This window comes from Canis lupus, chromosome 15 (genome assembly GCF_003254725.2).
Source record: "Canis lupus dingo isolate Sandy chromosome 15, ASM325472v2, whole genome shotgun sequence".
Lineage (NCBI taxonomy): Eukaryota > Metazoa > Chordata > Mammalia > Carnivora > Canidae > Canis > Canis lupus.
In genome coordinates, this window is record NC_064257.1 from 30,362,126 (window position 1) to 30,380,101 (window position 17,976).

General features: G+C 49.2%; 2 protein-coding genes across 2 annotated transcripts; one reads left to right on the forward strand and one right to left on the reverse strand.

Moving 5' to 3' along the window:
- Positions 1-493: 493 nt before the first annotated feature.
- DUSP6 (dual specificity phosphatase 6) lies at positions 494-5,074 on the reverse strand. Its single transcript, XM_025439108.3, has 3 exons — positions 4,142-5,074; positions 3,116-3,553; positions 494-2,044 (listed from the first exon to the last, which is right to left on the reverse strand). Exons 1-3 carry the CDS (start codon positions 4,539-4,541, stop codon positions 1,737-1,739), a joined length of 1,146 nt encoding a protein of 381 aa, XP_025294893.1. The 5' UTR covers positions 4,542-5,074; the 3' UTR covers positions 494-1,736.
- LOC112654535 (collagen alpha-1(III) chain-like) lies at positions 4,540-7,701 on the forward strand. The gene is made up of 3 exons (XM_049094248.1): positions 4,540-4,759; positions 5,925-6,415; positions 7,027-7,701. The coding sequence occupies exons 1-3, from the start codon at positions 4,540-4,542 to the stop codon at positions 7,288-7,290; spliced, it is 975 nt and encodes a 324-aa protein (XP_048950205.1). The 3' UTR covers positions 7,291-7,701.
- The last annotated feature ends 10,275 nt before the right edge of the window (positions 7,702-17,976 follow it).

The following is a 17,976-nucleotide window of genomic DNA, read 5'->3' on the forward strand; positions in this document are numbered from 1 at the left end:
GCCATAGGAACAAACCAGAAAGAGAATTATCCGTTTTCTCCCTGGCATGTGTATTACTGAGTAGAAGACCCTGACAGAGAAGCAGAGAGGTTAACACCATTCTTCTTCTTCTGCGGGTACCCTCCCCCTCTTTATGACAAGTCCTGAATATCCAAACCTTATTATCTCAACAAGGTGTGCTCTATGGCTTCATTTTTCATCAAGAGCATTACCATTTTCTTAAGCCAGAACTGTATCCCTAAAGTATTATCAGGACACATAATACAGTCAGTTCACTCTCTGATGTCATCTTTGCTTGAAGCAAAAGATTAATTTCATGAACTACACCTGAAAAACATTCCTGGGGCTGCTGAAACCCTGGGAACTCTGTGCCACTGTTCCTACAGTACTTTCCAAGCCACTAGCACTCCTCCCCCCAAAAAAAAAATTCCTCCGCAGTATCATTTCACATGTAGGTACAATTATGGAGAGATTTTAAAAAAGAAAAAATACATTCGATAGCCAAAATAGTTATTTATTAATAATTTAAGGTTTTACATTCTTATAATAAATTTCAGCTCAAAACTTTACACCATGAACATAATGGAGCGACCTAACTCTCCCTTTCACAATCATATGCACTTCACCTATCAGACGGGGACCCATGCTCACACACACACTTCCAGTTTTATACAAATTTTTTTTTAAAAAGGAAAGAAACCAACCCAAAGTATTGCATTTGAGGTGACACTCCCTGAAGAATTTTTGTACAGAGGTAATATACTGTTTAGCACAGCTGAAGTTAAAAAGAAAAAAAAAAGTGAGCCCATGATTTTGGTGTCTTTCCAAGATATCCCCTTTGAGACAACACAAGCCAAAATATTTACAAAGGTAAGGCATAGTCAAACTACAGTAAGAGGAAAAAAAAATCACAAGGAAGATATATGAAAGAGATTAAAGGCTGCACCATACCAAGGTCTCAGTGATAACAGTGTCCATGAAAACATCATTCAGAGTTGGTGAAGTCGAGCATGCTGCAAATATATCCTTTGGATTAGAAAAGAGCAAACATTTCTATTTTTTTGTTTTGTTTTGTTTTCAGAAGTGGCGTACTGCTCTTTCTCCCTTTGGATGATTTCTTTTAAACCCATCAAAGAAAAAACAAACACGGTTCAAACAAACACTGTCAAGTGACTTAAGATCAAATATTTACAATGATCAAATGGAGTATCAGATTTATTTTACTTATTATTATTTATTTTTGTTTTGTTTTTTTGTTGTTTTTGTTTTTTTGCAAACTGATACTACAAATACAGAGCTGAAACCTCTCTTTGGCTCCTCTATATGCAAAATTGAATCAGTCTTCACTGAAGACAATATATAGTCAGTTCCAGACGCAAAAGGAAAACAGTCACACAAGGCCCTAGAGAACACACGCTCCTACCCCTACCATTTGGTCCTACCCTATATACCTGGAAAAACGCTCAAATTCCAGTCCCTGCATGGGTAGGCTGTACACATAGGTATGGAGCAAACCTACAGCCTGGATCTACACAGCATGTTCTGTTCTTCCAACAAGAGTGGAGCAAATCTCTGCCATTGTAATAACCAATTCCACATTTGGGAACCTTGTCTAATACAGACAACTGGAGTCATTTTGACCCCTGGGGCCACATACAAAGAAAGCAGCCCAGCTGATGCTGCCAAGAGAAACGGCTAAAGGAACGGACATATCCCACCGAGGGGCGTGGGGCCTTTCACGTGGACTGCAGGGAGTCCACCTGGTAGACATTCTGGTTGGAGGGGGTGGTGAAATAGAGCTGCTGCGCGGGGACCCGATTGTCACAGGGGCTGCTGAGTCCAAGCGTCCTCTCGAAGTCCAGCAGCTGGCCCATGAAGTTGAAATTGGGGGAGATGTTGGATTTCTTCATCTTGACAATGTCGTAAGCATCGTTCATTGACAGATTGAGCTTCTGCATAAGATAAGCCACAGTGACAGTGACCGAGCGGCTGATGCCAGCCAAGCAATGCACCAAGACACCACAGTTTTTGCCCCGGGCTTCATCTGTAAACACAAAAAGGAAAGCAAAGGTTTCAGTAGACCAAAAATCACTCTTTGTGAATGATCAGCCTAAGAACCGAATTTAGGAGGAAAAAAAAAAAAAGAAAATAAAGAAAGAAAGAAGAAAGACTCGTGTGTGGCAGTTGAGCCCCGCAGGCAGCAGCAAATGTATCATTGCGATAAAACATGTACACTGGGCACAATTACATATTTCAGATATTTTCTGAAAAGGCAGCTTTTGTATTAAGTTTCTGCCAACAAAAAAATCCTTAATGTGTGCATTCTTTGCCTCAGCATGTGAATACCAGAAACCCTGCAATATGGTCTTGAATGCCTTTTATACAGACAAGCAGACTGCAAGGGTCTATTAAATTATTCTCCAACTGTTGTGCAGCTAACAATGGAGGTATTCAGGCATTTTAAAAGAGAGAGGGAAGTCACAGGGGACAGCCCATTAGGAGGAACAGGATGTCGACATGGCCTGAAAATGAGTTCCTTTGTAATAGGAAATGCATTACAATGCCTGGAGATTCGCTTCTCCAGGCTTCCAGCCCACAGTCCTTCCTGCTGGGCTCAGGTTACCACTGTCTCACTGTTAACCGGTATCACAGTAACATTCAACTGGATTACAACATCCAGCATTCAGAGGGGTTTCCAACAACTAACCCGCTATCCTACTGTAACTCCCGGGGCTTTTAAAATTATAAAGCGATGCTAAAATGCCTGTCCGTAGGGAGTACTCTCATCTCTCATCTAGCCTTCCCCAAGTCCAAAGACTGTGAGAAAATTCTCTTGCCCGATTATGCACAGGCTGCTTTCAAATGAGTGAATGCAAAGACTCGAGAAACGCCGTTTCGAATACACCTGTGGTTTGCAGCCAAGTCGAAAGGCACTTTTCGTCCTCTTGGCGAGAAGATGAACCAGAATTAAGAACCCACCCCCACCCCCGTAACATTAGAGACCTGCAGTCGGCCGGGCTAGCCAGCGGCAAGAAAGATTAACAGCTTAGGTTCGATGAATGGCTGGGAATTTTGCATTTAAAAGTCTTGAGGAAGGACGGTTCATTAGTCTCACCTATGAAAGAAATGGCCTCGGGGAAAAACTGGGACAGGTTTTGACTCCAGTGATCCGAGATGGGGATCTGCTTGTATTTGAACTCTCCTGCGTTCTCAAAGAGATTCGGCAAATTGGGGGTGACGTTCAAGATGTATTTGATGCCGAACTCCTCCAACACGTCCAGGTTGGTGGAGTCCTTGGCACAGCCCAAGTAGAGGAAGGGCAAGATCTCCACGGGGAAAGAAGGCTGGCTGTTGGAGAGCGGGCTGCCATCCGAGTCCGTCGCGCTATTGGGGTCTCGGTCAAGGTCAGACTCAATATCCGAGGAGGAGTCGGAGCTGATCCGCAGGCCCCCGAGGCCCAGCACTGGCAACGGTGGCGAGCTGCTGCTACACGAGCCGTCCAGGTTGGTCTCGCAGTGCAGGGCGAACTCGGCTTGGAACTTACTGAAGCCACCTGCCAGGGCGAGAAGAGCAACCGTGTAACCTGAGATCCCGTAGTAGTTTTCACAGCTTGCGAGAGCCGCAGCCGGGCGGGCGCGGGCCACCCCACAGCACCCTCCGAAACCCCCTCCACCCCGAGCCAACTGCAGGAGAGAGAGACACTTTAAAAAAATGTGCACCCTGGGGAGTGGAACGAACAGGCCCGCCTTCCCTGGAAACCCTTCTGCTTTCCAATCCGGAAATGCACAAAATGGCAACTTTTCTAAATATTTTTTTTTTGAGGGGCGAGGAGGTGCAAATCTGCAGCCCAGCCCCCCCTCCTCCTTCCCCCGGCCCGTCCCGTCCCGTCCCGTCCCGTCCCCCTTGCCCAGGGGCCTCTGCTGTCTTGCAAATCGTAGTTCAAAATCGAACGGTAGGAAGCAGGCACAGGTGGAGGCAGGGGAACTCGTTAGAAAGAAACCACGCGTGTCCGCGGCCGGAAGCGGGTGGATCCTGCGCCAGGCTGCTCGTGGGCGCAGCGGGCCTCACTTGCACCCCACAACCCCGGGCCTCCCCCATCACCCTCCCCCGCGCCCGGGGGGCTCCCCCGGCGCCTGCCTACCTTCCAGGTAGAAGGCCCGGCAGCCCTCGTCCTTGAGCTTCTTGAGCAGCAACCCAAGCACGGACTCGCCGCCGGTGTTCTCGTTCCAGTCGCTGCTGCTCTCGTCGTAGAGCACGACCGTGTCGGTGCCGCAGCGCCGCGTGAAGCGGTCGCGGTCCTCGCCGCGCGTGAAGAGCGCGCGCACGGGCAGGTTGCCCTTCTGCAGGCGCCGCAGCATGATGCCCGGGATGGCCACGTTGATGGCCGACTCGATGTGCGACGACTCGTACAGCTCCTGCGGCCGGCAGTCCATCAGCAGCAGCCGCTCGTTGCCCAGCTCCAGCTGCTCGTTGAGCCACGCCACGGTCTTGCTGATCGCCATTTCCGACGCGAAGGGCACGGGTCTGAGCGTATCTATCATGGGGGTCGAGCTGCCGGGGAGGGCGGGTGCCTACCAGACGGCCCTCGGGGCAGGCATAGGCCGGGCGCGCCGCGCGGAGCCGCCGCTCGCCGAGCAGCGGGGCGCTACCTCCACCTGGCCCTCCCCGCACCCGGGGCAGCGGCCGGGGCACGCGGGGCACGCGGGGCACGCGGGGCCGCGGCTCCCTCCGCACCCAGCTGCAGCCGCTCGCTCTCGGGGTCAATGAATCTCTTTGAATGAAGCTGCCCAGACAGTTTTGTTCCTCCCCAGTGAATGAAATCCAATTAATTCGGACTCCCTGCTACTAAGAGGGGAGGGAAGGGAAGGAAAAAAAAAAAAAGAAAGAAAGAAAGAAAGAAAGTCCAGCGGCTCCTAATCCCTCCCTTCAAGGCTGCACCTCAAATCCGCCCGGGCGCCTCTGTCCTCGAATTATTCAAACCTCGATTTGCTCACTGGCCCCTGGACTCAGCCCTCGCACACCCCCTGCGCGAGGCAGCTCCTCAATGGATACAAACAGCGAGCGTCTCAATGGATACATTCTCCCGGCCAGCCAATGAGCGCGCTGCGGAAGGGGCTGTTGCCGTGGGGACGGGCCGGCTGGAACAGGTTGTGTTGATGAATTGTTAATGAGTTTGTCATTCACAAAAACGGAAAGGAATTTCCGCTCCGGATGAGCCCCAGTGCAAACAAGCTGCAACAGCGGGCTCGGCGGGAGGAAGGAGAGAGAGGAGGAGGCGGCGGCGGAGGAGGAGCAGGGCACAGAAACCGGGGCACTCCGGTTGTCTCATGTTTCCTTCTGTTGAGAGTTCACACTTCGCGTCGGAACTTTTGCGCACAAACGGTGCAATTAGCAGGCACAAAAGCCCTTGTTCGTGACGCCTGGGCTTGCAAGGCTAGCTTTAAGAAAACTTGTGCTTCCCCCCCCGCTCCTTTTTTTTTTTTTTTTTTTAATTCCCTTTAAACTCATTTGGACCGGAGTTCGCCTGGACCCCCCTCCTCCCCCCTCTCGGCGGTGTGTGGCATTTGTTTGCCCGTTTAAAAAGCCCAGCTCTGTTTGCTCTGATGTTCTTTTAGCCGAGGCTGTGTTGGGGCTGGTGAACTGCCTGGGCTTTAGTGACCGATGAGGTGTTAAATGCTAATCCAACATCTTTTCGAAACAGACTAGGATTTTTGTCGACGCTTTTTAAGGCAAGCAAACAAACAAATGCCTGGCTGTCCAGATGATAGGGAGAAAGGGTTTTGTCTTAAATTGCATTTAAATTAACTTTATTTTGCTTTTAAACAGTGGAGCCTGCAGAAACAAACTGGTTGGCCAGTCCGATGTTTTTATTCCTCTCCAGTGGCCTGGGGCGCTATGAGCCATCATTGTTCCGGGGATCCAAGCCCCCCCCCCCGCGCCCCGCCCGCCCCCGCCGCCTTCCCGCGGTCACCCACCGCGCGCCGGGGAGCTGCGCTCGTTAATCATTTCTGGGCAGCAAGCTCGGCTTCCGACAGAGGAGCCGGGCTGGCGGGGCTGCCTGGGCTCGGTGCATGTAGGGCGCGCGGGCCCCCCGCAAGGCCGGGGGGGCCCGTCGGAGGGGAGCCTTCCGTCCCACCCAGGCGCCCCCCCCACCCCCGCCCCCCGCCCCGGGGCGCCGGGCACTTTGCGCAGCACCGGGCGCGCCTGCGCGTTGCGCTCCCGCCCAGCACCCCGCCCCCCACCCCCACCCCGGGGTGCGCGGCGCTGGGCGGCCCCGCGGAGGGGTCCGGGGTCCGGGGTCCGGTCACGGCCTGGGGTGGGCGAGGGGCGAGGCGGGGCGCCTGCCGAGACCTCCCCCGCCCCCCGGGCTCGCCAGGAGGGCTGGGCGCCGCGGGGAGCAGCAGGGGAGCAGCAGGTACCCGGGAAGCGCCGGGCGGGCCGGGCACCGGATGGAGGCGGGGCGGGCGGGGGCCGCGGCGTGGGGGGGGGGCGCATTCCCGGCGCGCGGGGCCCTATTGTTAGAGAAAAGCGCCGGGCCGGCCCCTCCCGAGCGGAAAGCCACCTGCGTGCGGCGGGCGCGGCGTCCCTAGCCCGGCCTCCCCTCCCTACCCCCCGGCGGAAGACGGGGCGCCCCGGGTCCCGCCGCCGCCGCAGCCCGGGAGGCGGGGAGCGTCCTCCCCCGGCGCCCCTCCCCGCCCCCCCAGCGGGTCGAGCGCGGGGCACCCGAGGTCGCGGGGTCTCCCCCAGCCAGACGCCCCGCGCCCACGGGGCCTGCCTGCGGACGCCCCGGCTCCGATTTGCATTCTTAGTCACCCGCCTCTTCCCTGGTTTGGGGGAACGCAGGCTAAAAAAAGGCGGCTGCGAGGCCCGGGCTGCCAATTTTGGAGCCGCGCTGCGCTGCGCTGCGAGCGGGCCGCCCCGGAGGAGCGTGTGTGACGACGGGGGGCGGGGGGGGCTGCCGCGCGCTCTCCCTTTTTTGGGCATCCCTTGGAACAAAACTCCCGTATTTTCACTGGATGTCTCTAGTTCCAACTGGAGGAGGCCTGCGCCGGAGTTGACGCCTCCGATCCGCCCCCACCTGTTACAGGCCTTCGCGCCCCGGGACGTCTGGGGCGCTGGGACCTGGGGGCGCGGCAGGGCGCCCAGCTGCGGACCCGCGAACCACACAGGCCTCGGCCCCGGGGCCTCCAGCAGAAGAGACTGGGGAATCCGCGGTTACTTCGCTGCTTAAAAAGCGGCCTTACCCGGGTGGCTCAGCGGTTGAGCGCCTGCCTTGGGCCCAGGGCGTGATCCCGGGGTGCTGGGATCCAGCCCCACATGGCGCTCCCCGCAGGGAGCCTGCTTCTCCCTCTGCCTCTGTCTCATGAATGAATAAATAAAACCTTTTTTTTTTTTCAAGTTCCCTCACCTGAACCTGGCGGTAGATTTGGGAGGATAATGGCAACGCTCCTCAAACCTGAGGGTGGATCTGAACCCTACGGCAACGGAATGTCGGTGCTTCTCAGCACATTTTATAAAATTGCATTCTGACCACCGGGTTCTAAGAAGGGCAGCATAAGGGGCCGCTGGAGTGGGGCGGCCAGGGTTGAAATTGGGCCCCTGTCACTTCCTAGAATGTGGATGGACCCTTGGTTAAATCTGTTGTGAACTGCGTCTTCCACGTGGCCTAATGAAGATAATAAAAATATTTGCTTTATAGGATCTCTGTGGTGGTTGAATGGATGAAATGCCCTAGCATGATGTTGATGTGCTTTCAGCTATTGATGTTTTTATCGTTCTGGATTCCCAACCTGCAGTGTTCTGAGTCCATATCTAGATGCCCTTGGAGGGCCTGCCTAACAGCCCTCCCAGAACTCCCTAGTCTACAGAGAAGCCCTCTGAGGGACTGCCCTAGGTCGTTTAATCCGTCCCAATTCAGCTGTGGAGCAAAGTAGGTGCTGTTACAGACCGGGGTCCAAATCCTTTAACATGGTTAACACAATGTACCCAGCTCCCTAACTTCTCCCTAACTGATCCGCTTTTAAAACACCCTGTTTCCCCACCACACCAAATTGATAGAGTAGAAATGATATGTAAATTGGGCATTTACTGCTTGAAAGGCTGGGTCTTGATTTCAGTCTTTACTTGCATAATTTTGGTCAGTCTTCAGAAAACCCATGTAAATCATCCCCATTCACAAAGATTAAGGAATTTGTATGAAGTCATACAGTAACAAACAATGGGGTCAGGATTTGAGGCCAGACCCTGTACAGACCAGTAAGGTTGACCACATACACATCTCACAGCTTACCCTGGAGGCTGCGCACTGAACAGTGCCGTGCCAAAATTTGAAGGATTCAGTTCTACATTTTGAATTTTGACCAGTAGGCTTTTCCAGCTTCACATACTCTCTGTCGCACCTTCCCCATAAATGTCAAAGATCAAAAGTTAGACTCCTATCCCCCGCTCCTTTTACATTGGGTTTTCTCTGCATGCACGTCTTCATTAGTCAGCCATTCACTAAATACTTCATGTTTTTCTCCTTGGAGTTTGTCTTAGACTCGAATCCTAACAACTGCCATTACTAATCGAGTATGTCGGCTCAGCACATGGGCCTGGGTTCCGACCTTAGCTCTGCCACTCACTAAGCTAAGGGGAAAATCACTTAGCTTCTCTGGGCCTCCATTCATTCATTCATTCATTCATTCACTTATTTTTTCTGGGCTCCGGAAATCAGTAGGGAATAAAAGAGGCAAGAATACCACCACCACCCCTCAAAGCTTACATTCTAGTGAAGACAGACAATAACCAGAATAATTATACAATACATTAGGAAGTAAAAGTACTGTAGGGAAAAACAAAGCAAAGAAGGGTGTTCAGCAGTATGTAAAATTAGGAAATGTTATACCTTCATCACAGGACAAGGAGGATTAGAGACACACAAAAAGTATAGGGCACAAAATGAGTATTCGAAAGATGATGTTTTTAAAACTCAACTGGCTTGGTTCTGCAGAAAGCGGACACCCTGTTGCTGGTGATCTTGCCTTGAACCTCATCATCCTGGCCCTGTTGCCCAGGGTCTTAGGAAAAAGAGCTCAGAAAAGTTCTAGCATCAGGAAGGACCACAGGCCTCCTGATTTCCGGAGGCCCCAGCTCCCTGCTGAGGGTATCATTCATACCCAGAGCACTGTGTTTCCAGACCGGGGAGCAAAGCCGGTCATCTCTTACTCCTCATAAGAGCACAGAAGCGTTGTTACACATCCTAACTTCTCTGTGTGTATGTATTTGTGCTATGCACCAAGCACCCATGCTTGAATTCTTGCATCAGGTGGGTCCCCTTGGAAAGCTCCCTAAAAGTAAGTCTTTTGCTCACGAATGTTAGCTTGCCTGCTGGAGAAGCATTCCAACTCTGCAGAAATTTTCCTGTGTTTGAGGACACTCGTGGTTTACTAGACCCAAAAGCATTAGCATGCCCTTTAATCGTCTTGGCGTAATCTCTGTGAATACAATAACATCGATTAACACATCATGTGAAAATAGTTAAACAGTTTTCTGTTAGTAAGGAGAGAGCGTTTTGGAAGTTCTGACTCCAAATGTAGTCTTGTGACATATTCACTACTCACTCACTTTTAGAAGTCCCAAGGAGCCTTCACCACCTGACAGCCAGTGGCTTTCTGAGCAGCTAAATCTCACAACAGAATTTCACTGCGGTTGAGAATCATGCTTGACATAGTCTGGCTTTAAGGGGCGTATGGGGTTCACAAAACTCAAGCTGAGCTCTCCTGGCAGGTGCCTCAAAAAGACAGCAAGTTATGTCTGAACAGCAGGAAATGTGGAACCCAAGAGGCCCAAAGGACTGACAAAAGGAAACACGTTCTGCACATTTTAGGCTGTATGTACATAGGGATAACCAAAGGGAGTTGCAAATATGAGCCCCAAGTGAAAATACCATGACTGCTGAGCCCGGTTTGCAGTCCAGCAGCTTGCCCCTGGGTGAGGCGCTGCAGGGTCGTAGGAAGCACAGGCTAAGGATTTTCCCAAACAGTGTGTGGGGCCGGGGGAGAGGCGGGCCAGGTGAGACAGCAACTAACAGGTAGCTAGACGGCAGCAGTGCCGGAATCACACGTCCACAGTCCCATCTGGGGAGTGGCCGGAGCTTTCCGACAAACCAGATGGCACTTTTACACCTTGCCGGGATGATCGGACCCGAAGAAAAATAGAAACTATTGTGGAATTCAGACCTAGGCCCCGAGCAGGCTAAGCTGTTCAAAAAAATTACAATCTTCATCAACTTTTCTGTGTTTTTGTTTCCCCATCACCCGATGGATTGCAGGTCGGTTTACATTCCGGGGCCCATGGAGACGTGATCTAGAATATTCTGTTGAAGCTGGACAGTCTCGCAAAGAAGTTCATTTAAAGGTACTAATGTTGATTTCTTCTTTCAGATGCTTTTGTCGCCGTCTTTCCAGTGATTCACTGATTCTTCCTTCATATCTTTTATTTTCAAAAAGAAATCTAAAAGTGTCTATCGTAAATGTCTATGTAAGAAGTCGTCACTGAGGCTTTGTTACTGTCATTGTTGTTTGGAAAAGGAACAATGTGGGATCCCTGGGTGGCGCAGCGGTTTGGCGCCTGCCTTTGGCCCAGGGCGCGATCCTGGAGACCCGGGATCGAATCCCACGTCGGGCTCCCGGTGCATGGAGCCTGCTTCTCCCTCTGCCTGTGTCTCTGCCTCTCTCTCTCTCTCTCTCTCTCTCTCTCTCTGTGACTATCATAAATAAAAAAAAAAATAAAAAATAAAGGTAAAGGAACAATGACCTCTTGCTTCCCGTTGTATTAGTTCCGAAGCCTAGCAATACCTGGAGCGGGAAATTAGGCTTAACGTTGCCTTCCAGGGGGCAGGGAACTACGTGCAGCCGTCTTTCCAGAAGCTCCCCCGTCATGTCATGAAGCATCATGGAAGCTTCTTGGGCATTAGCCATGCTTCATCTACATGCAGAATAGTTGCCTTGTGCCTGTGTGGGCCGTGGTTCCTCTGGTGACTTTTCTCCTCATCTTGTGTTCCTTTATTTACGCAGGTGTGAGCAATACAAATAGCTGTTGTGTAAGAGAAGGAATTATTTCTCTAAGTAGGCACTATTTCCTGTCAGCCCTTTTTGCCTCAGCGATCAGTGAAAATGGCTGTGTGTGTCCCCAATACAAGGCCTGCTTTAGCTTAGTTTATCGAATTTAAGGACTCTCAGATCCTCCAGACCATATTGAGAGAACCCCAAGGGCCTCCAAACTCCAGTCTAAGCAGTAGGGCTATAGGCCACTTGGTGGGTTAATTACAAAAGTTGTATTTGGATGTATCCTTGGAGGAGGAGGAGGAGGAGGAGGAGGAGAGGGAGGAGAGAAAAAAAGACACAAACCATAATGGCTACAATTTATTCCACCTCAAGCTTTGAATATATCAGATCTAACTACTACCATGATAACCCTGCCAAGCAGATACACAATTACCATGGTTTCATAGTGGGGAAGGCTGGACTCACATATCAGGTAATTACACTGGAGTCCAAACTCGCATCTCCTTGAAAGCCTCTCGAGTGAGTATGTTTTGCTCCCCTGATCGATAGGACTAGCCCTAAAGCATGACCCCGTGCAGCCTGTTAAGAATTCAACCAATTAGGGATCCCTGGGTGGCGCAGCGGTTTAGTGCCTGCCTTTGGCCCAGGGCGCGATCCTGGAGACCCGGGATCGAATCCCACGTCGGGCTCCCGGTGCATGGAGCCTGCTTCTCCCTCTGCCTGTGTCTCTGCCTCTCTCTCTCTCTCTCTCTCTGTGTGTCTGTGTGTGTGACTATCATAAATAAATAAATAATTTAAAAAAAGAATTCAACCAATTAAAAAAAATTTTCAACCTGTTATAAAATGGCAGCTTCTACATGACTTGTTAAATTTTATTTTGCTGGTCAAGTTCTGGAGTCAGACCAACCTGGATTCTAATCCTGGCTCGCCAGTTGTCTAATTGTGTGATCCTGGGGGAAATCACATAATCCCCCCGCCTCAGTGTCCTCATCTGTCAAATGGGAACACTATATTACAGGCCTAGGGTAGTACATGACTTCCATTTGGAAAGGGGTAGGAAGGGTCCTGAAACAGTACTAATTCATTGGCAGTTACCTGTTTTTAGTATGTGGCTGAAAGGGGGTCACATAGCAAAAAAACACTACACTGTCAGTTTGTTCTCAGGAATAGAAAAACTAGCCATACAAGATCTTGAAAAATGACATTTTGAGAAGAGTCAGTTGCTTTACCATCCCCTTAGCTAGTGATGTAAAGAGCCCAGAAATGGCAGTTTCTTGGTGTGTTGAGACCTGGATGTCTCCCATCCCACCCCCCATCACTGCCAGCTCAGGCCAGTCCTGTCTTCTTCTTCTTTATTTTCTTTTCTATTCTTTTCTTTTTTTCTTTTCCTTCTTTCTTTTTTTTTAAGATCTTATTTATTTAGAGTTAGAGCAGAGGAGGAGCAGAGGGAGAGGGATAAGCAGACTCTGCGCTGAGTGTGGAGTCCAATGAAGGGCTCGATCCCACGACCCTGAGATCATGACCAGAGTCAAAATCAAGAGTCCCGGGCCTAAGTGACAGAGCCACCCAGGCGCCCCGCAGGCTCGCCCTGTTAGCTTCATGTCCTGCAAGGGGGGGATTGGGAGTTTACCTGCCCCAACGATGTAACCACCATCTCTCCGTGATCTGGCTTCTCTGTCTCCGAACCTGTTTCTCTACTGCGTCCCCAAGCTTTTAAGACCTCCTTGCATCTAAGAAACCTCATTTTGGGACACCTGGGTACCTCAGGCGGTCAAGCGTCTGACTTCGGCTCAGGTCATGATCTCAGGGTCCTGGGATCGAGCCCTGCATCGTTGGGCTCCACATTCAGTGGGCAGTCTGCTTCTCCTTCTCCCTCTCCCCCTCTCTCTGCTCCTCCCCCTGCTGCTGCTGCTGCTCTCTCTCTCTGTCTCTATCTCTCTGTCAAAGAAATAAAATCTTTTAAAAATTAAAAAGAAAGAAGAAAGAAAGAGAAAGAAAGAAAGAAAGAAAGAAAGAAAGAAAGAAAGAAAGAAAGAAAGAAAGAAAAAAAGAAAGAAAAGAAGGAAGGAAGGAAGGAAGGAAGGAAGGAAGGAAGAAGGAAGGAAGAAAAAGAAAGAAAGAAGAAAGAAGAAAGAAAGAAAGAAGAAAGAAAGAAAGAAAGAAGAAAGAAAAGAAAGAAAGAAAGAAAGAAAAGAAAAGAAAAGAAAAGAAAGAAAGAAAGAAGAAAGAAAGAAAGAAAGAAAGAAAGAAAGAAAGAAAGAAAGAAACTTCATCTTCTGGTAGGTTCCATTCCCCCCATTTGAGTTCCTGCCCAGCAGGAGCTTTTCAGGTGCAGGAGGGAACAGTAGTGGGTCAGAGCTAGGTATGAGAGCCAGGGTTCAGTAGATGGAAAGGAATCTTCCATATGTGGGGGAAGGGTGCTGTGCTGGAGGACACATTATAGGAACACCCCTAGCCCTAAGGAGACAGACCAGCTGCCAGGCACAATTTCCGTAATGATTTTTGCACATGTATGGTTCCAAGGTTATTTTTGTTAAACACCTGAGGAGTGCGCAGCTTTTGGTGTAGTCCCGTGGGGTTTTTCTGCACCTACCAGAACTTTCGGATTCTCTACCTGAACCCCCAAAGTCTAAATGCTTGCTAAGTCACACCCCCCACACCCCCCTTTCCCCTCTCTTGACCTTGTGCCTAACCATCTCTCAGGGGAAAAGCCTTTGTGATGGGATTTCTCTGACTTATTGTCCCTGTGGTAATTTACTCTTAAGTAAGGTGGTAGTAAGTCCTGTAGCACTCTAATGCTTTAGGAACAGATACTTAGCTGGGACATTCTTTAATATGTATGAACACCTTCCACTTAGTGACCAGAAGAGTTTGTTGGGTTTTTTGGTCATTGTTGTTTCGGTTTCGCATAAAAAAATGTTTAAAAATTATTTCTAAAAATATATATATATTTCTATTACTGGAATTGGTGGTTGTCAGAGGAAGTGTGCTAGGACCCTCGATCTTGCAGCCCACTTCCGTGTGTAACCAAGCAGCCTCCAGCCCTGGACCCTGCAAACCGCCCCCTCCCCCATTTCACCAGGATCCTGCCCCCATGAGATTATAAACTCTGCTGATTTTGATTTGGGAACATTGCTGCCTTTCCTTTAGGACGACCCTCTCATGCAAGGTGCTGGTAGTCAAAGCACCGAGGGTAGAGAGAAAAACCTTTCCCCAGCTACACACAGTTTGCATGAACTGTCCTTAGCTGCTGAAACGTAATTTTTTACTTGTTAAACTTGGTATGAGATTTATTTCTATAGTGAGAGTGAGGTTGAGTGCAGTGAGGAGTGTGACGTAAACAGGAGCCCTAACCACTAGAGACCTGTGATTTTTATCAAAGGAATCTGACATTTATTCTATCACCAAAGTGGTTCAGAAGCAAAGGGTCCAAAAGATAAATGCCCAAATCCTGTCTTCCATAATTCTGATTTAAATGATGTAAGAGGATGGGGAGTCCCAGGTATGGGTAGGGCTCAAAAATCCCCCAGGGAATTCTCATGTGCAACCTGAGCTCAAAACCAGTGGCTTACACGGGTCTACAGCACCTGTTCCCCATCAATCCACTTGCCTAGGGGGAGGTTTCCAGCCAAACCAGAGGGTCTCAAATGTTGAGGAACACCCTGGGGGTACTTGCTCACTGTTCACAGGCCTCGCAGGCCTCTAACTCAAGGACCCTGATTCAGAATGCCTGGAGAGAGGTCTTATAATCTGTCTTATAATAACTGTCTTATAATCCAGCAGCCAGGAATGGCTCATACAGGTGGGTAGACTTTGGAAAGCTCCGAATGATATCCCAGTACAGCCAGGTTGCTCACCTGTCAGCTCTAGGCAAGAAGTATAGAAATGTTTTGGACGGTTACCTCTACGCACAAACGTCAGAACTGCGTAACAGAAGAATGCAATGTTAAACATAACTAACCTGCTTGCCCTTGAGAGCTCGATTCTTGAATTGTCACGCACCCTGGTTTCTTTGCACGAGGCCTGCAACTGTACCCAGAACCGCCTGTGGATTGACCTGATAAGAATGTTTCTCTTGAAAACAGCATCAAGTTCTTGAGCACCCGCCATGTGTCTGGAACTGAAATGATTGCTGGGGACACGTGGAGATCAGAGTCAGACCCTGGTGTCACAAAAAGTAAGTCTGAGTGGCTGGGTTAGACTCATGTCCAGGTAGCTAGAATGTAGTGATAAATAGGGTCGTTGCAGCAGAAGGGAAGTGCTATGGAGAGGGGAGCAAAAGGAGGACACGGCTCATGGGCCTTGGATGTTACGAAGTGTCCCAGAGAAGACAGTATCTGAGTTAGATCCCCATGGATAAGCCGATCCCCCCACCCCCCACCCAGAAGGGGCAGTAGAAGAAAGGCACTCTAGGCTGGAGAGACAGGTGACATGAGCAAAGGCTTGGAGCCACGGACGTGCATGACAACTTCATGGAGGGCACAGAGCAGCAAACACATAAGAAACTTCGTTTCAAGCCAGATGATAATGGGCTTTGGATGCTAAGGCTAAGGAGTTTGGCATTTTTCATTAGGCAGCGAGAAGTCATCAAAGATATTTATACAAGGGTGTGACATGATTTCAGAGTATGATTCTGATAACAAAGAAGTGAGTAGACTGCAGGGGAGAGAAAAACCAGATGCAGGAAAGCCAATTACAAAGCAGTTGCAATTGTCCAGGAAAATGATGCTATAGCCCACAGGCGTCCTGTTCCTAAAATAACGTACTCACCATCCTGCTTCGTTTTATTTCCCTTATTTCTGGGGCTAGAAAAATCACTTAGCCCTCTGTGACTCAGAACCCCTCCCTATTAATAGAAGATGACAAAATACTTACCTTCCCTCACATTGGGAGGTCTGTGAGATGCTTATAATCGTAGCCAGGAAAGAGGGGGCAATGTTATTCTAAATGCCACTGCTATAATTCCGCTCCCGGAGAGGAACTGCCTTTTGCCTCTTACTTTTTGTTATAAAAATTCCAGCCTCCCAGGCGCCTGGGTGGCTCAGTTGGTTAAACGTCCGACGCTTGATCTCAGCTCAGGTCTTGATCTCAGAGTTGTGAGTGTAAGCCCTGTGGTGAAGCCTACTTAAAAAAAATAAAATAAAATTCCAGCCCCCCAGTAAAGCTGAAGGCCGATGAAAGCATCAGAAGCGCTCCCTGGAGGGAGGAGGCTGCAGCAGTTAGTTTCAGGGGCTCACAGCCCAGGAAGTGGTATTTCTGATAAAAGCGGCCCTTACCTTTAGGATGAAAATGCCACTGCAACATGTTTGGCTGCAGAAGTGACATTTTGTAAAGAAAGCCTGTCACCTCGTCGTTTTTCATTACAAACAAAAGTGTAAGGAGTGCTGCTCCTATCATGCGTGTTGTGGCAGTGGGGGTGGGGAGCATCCAGTGTTCAGGGATGGGGTGACACAGGGCCGTTCAACTGGAGAGCTGGGCATGAGGCTTTCAGGTTGTGCTCACCTTCTAGGTCTCGGAGTCTGTCCTCAAAGCAAAGGGCACCTGGCCATGCCCTTTCCACCTGCTGCCCGGCCCTTTCCCACAACTAGATCTCCAATTCACCACCCTGGACTGCACCAGAACTCTCTCCTCTCTTTGGAAAAGTATCATGGGTATCTATCACAGAAAGCACTAGTGAGAAAATGCTTGAAATTTTGCCAAAATCACTTTGTCATCTACCTTTTTTTAAAAAATATTTTATTTATTTATTCATGAGAGACACAGAGAGAGAGGCAGAGACAAAGGGAGAAGCAGGCTCTCTGTGAGGAACTTGATGCAGGACTCGATCCCAGGACCCCAGGATCATGACCTGAGTCGAAGGCAGATACTCAACCACTGAGCCACCCAGGCGCCCCTGTCTTCTACCTTTTAAAAAGTCCATGCTCGGGCTACCTGCTGAGTTGGTGCAAGATATTCTGAAGGATAGGAAGATAAATCACACTGAGACACTCCCTTCCAAGAGCTAACAGGTGGGATTGTGACATAAGAGAGAATATTACAAAGGTAGCATCCGGCATGCTATTAGGACAATTCAAAGTTCCAGATCCAAAAGGCTGGTCATGTTGGGTGACTGACGTGATAGTCCATCCATCCAGAGTCCTTCCCTTTATATATGACAACCAAGTGGTTGCAGAGTGATACAGCAAGGAGACATGTCAGGAACACGTAAAGAGAAGATAATAAATGCTTCTTTCTCAGGTATGTTCACCTGACTTCTCTTTAATGAAGTATTTGCTCTGGTACAATAAATTATTCTAATTCATTGGTTCTCTCCTAATATACACTTCTTGGAAAACTTACTGGTAAACTTTGTGCCAAAGCAATTGAGAGATTACAAATCACAGAAGAAGAATTATTTTTAATCCTTATACAAATAGATCATATTCTAAGGGCAGTTAAAAATATCACAATATCACAGTCTGCCTTTACACCTACTCGTCCATTACTCGTTAGATTCCTTTACTACAAAGGGCTCCAGGAAAAAAACTAGAAACATAGCTGTGCTGACAACAAAGAGTCAGTTATGAAGGGAAAGTAGAAAAGATTTATCCATTTGTTAATAATGTAGCCATTTGCTAATTTAATTTCTGCTAGAAATTAAATTAGCAAGGTGACATTCACTTCTGAAAAAAAAAACAAATAAAGGAAGGAAAAAAATTTTTAAAAATAGGAAGGAAGGAAGGAAGGAAGGAAGGAAGGAAGGAAGGAAGGAAGGAAGGAAGGAAGGAAGGAAGGAAAGAAGGTGCAAGCCACAGGCTGGGAGAAAATATTTGCAAAAGACACATCTGAGAAAGGACTGTTACCTAACTTGAAACTCAGCAGTAAGAAAATGAACAACCTGATTAAAAAATGGGCTAAAGACCTTAATAGACACCTTCCAAAGAAGATA

Coding starts and splice junctions, on each gene's coding strand:
- LOC112654535 (XM_049094248.1), top strand. CDS start 4,540: ATGGGGGTCGAGCTGCCGGGGAGGGCGGGTGCCTACCAGACGGCCCTC. Junction 4,760..5,924: donor TGCAGCCGCTCGCTCTCGGG/GTCAATGAATCT, acceptor CGGGGATCCAAG/CCCCCCCCCCCGCGCCCCGC. Junction 6,416..7,026: donor GAGCAGCAGGGGAGCAGCAG/GTACCCGGGAAG, acceptor GGATGTCTCTAG/TTCCAACTGGAGGAGGCCTG.
- DUSP6 (XM_025439108.3), bottom strand. CDS start 4,541: ATGATAGATACGCTCAGACCCGTGCCCTTCGCGTCGGAAATGGCGATC. Junction 3,554..4,141: donor CCGGGCCTTCTACCTGGAAG/GTAGGCAGGCGC, acceptor TCGCCCTGGCAG/GTGGCTTCAGTAAGTTCCAA. Junction 2,045..3,115: donor CGAGGCCATTTCTTTCATAG/GTGAGACTAATG, acceptor TTGTGTTTACAG/ATGAAGCCCGGGGCAAAAAC.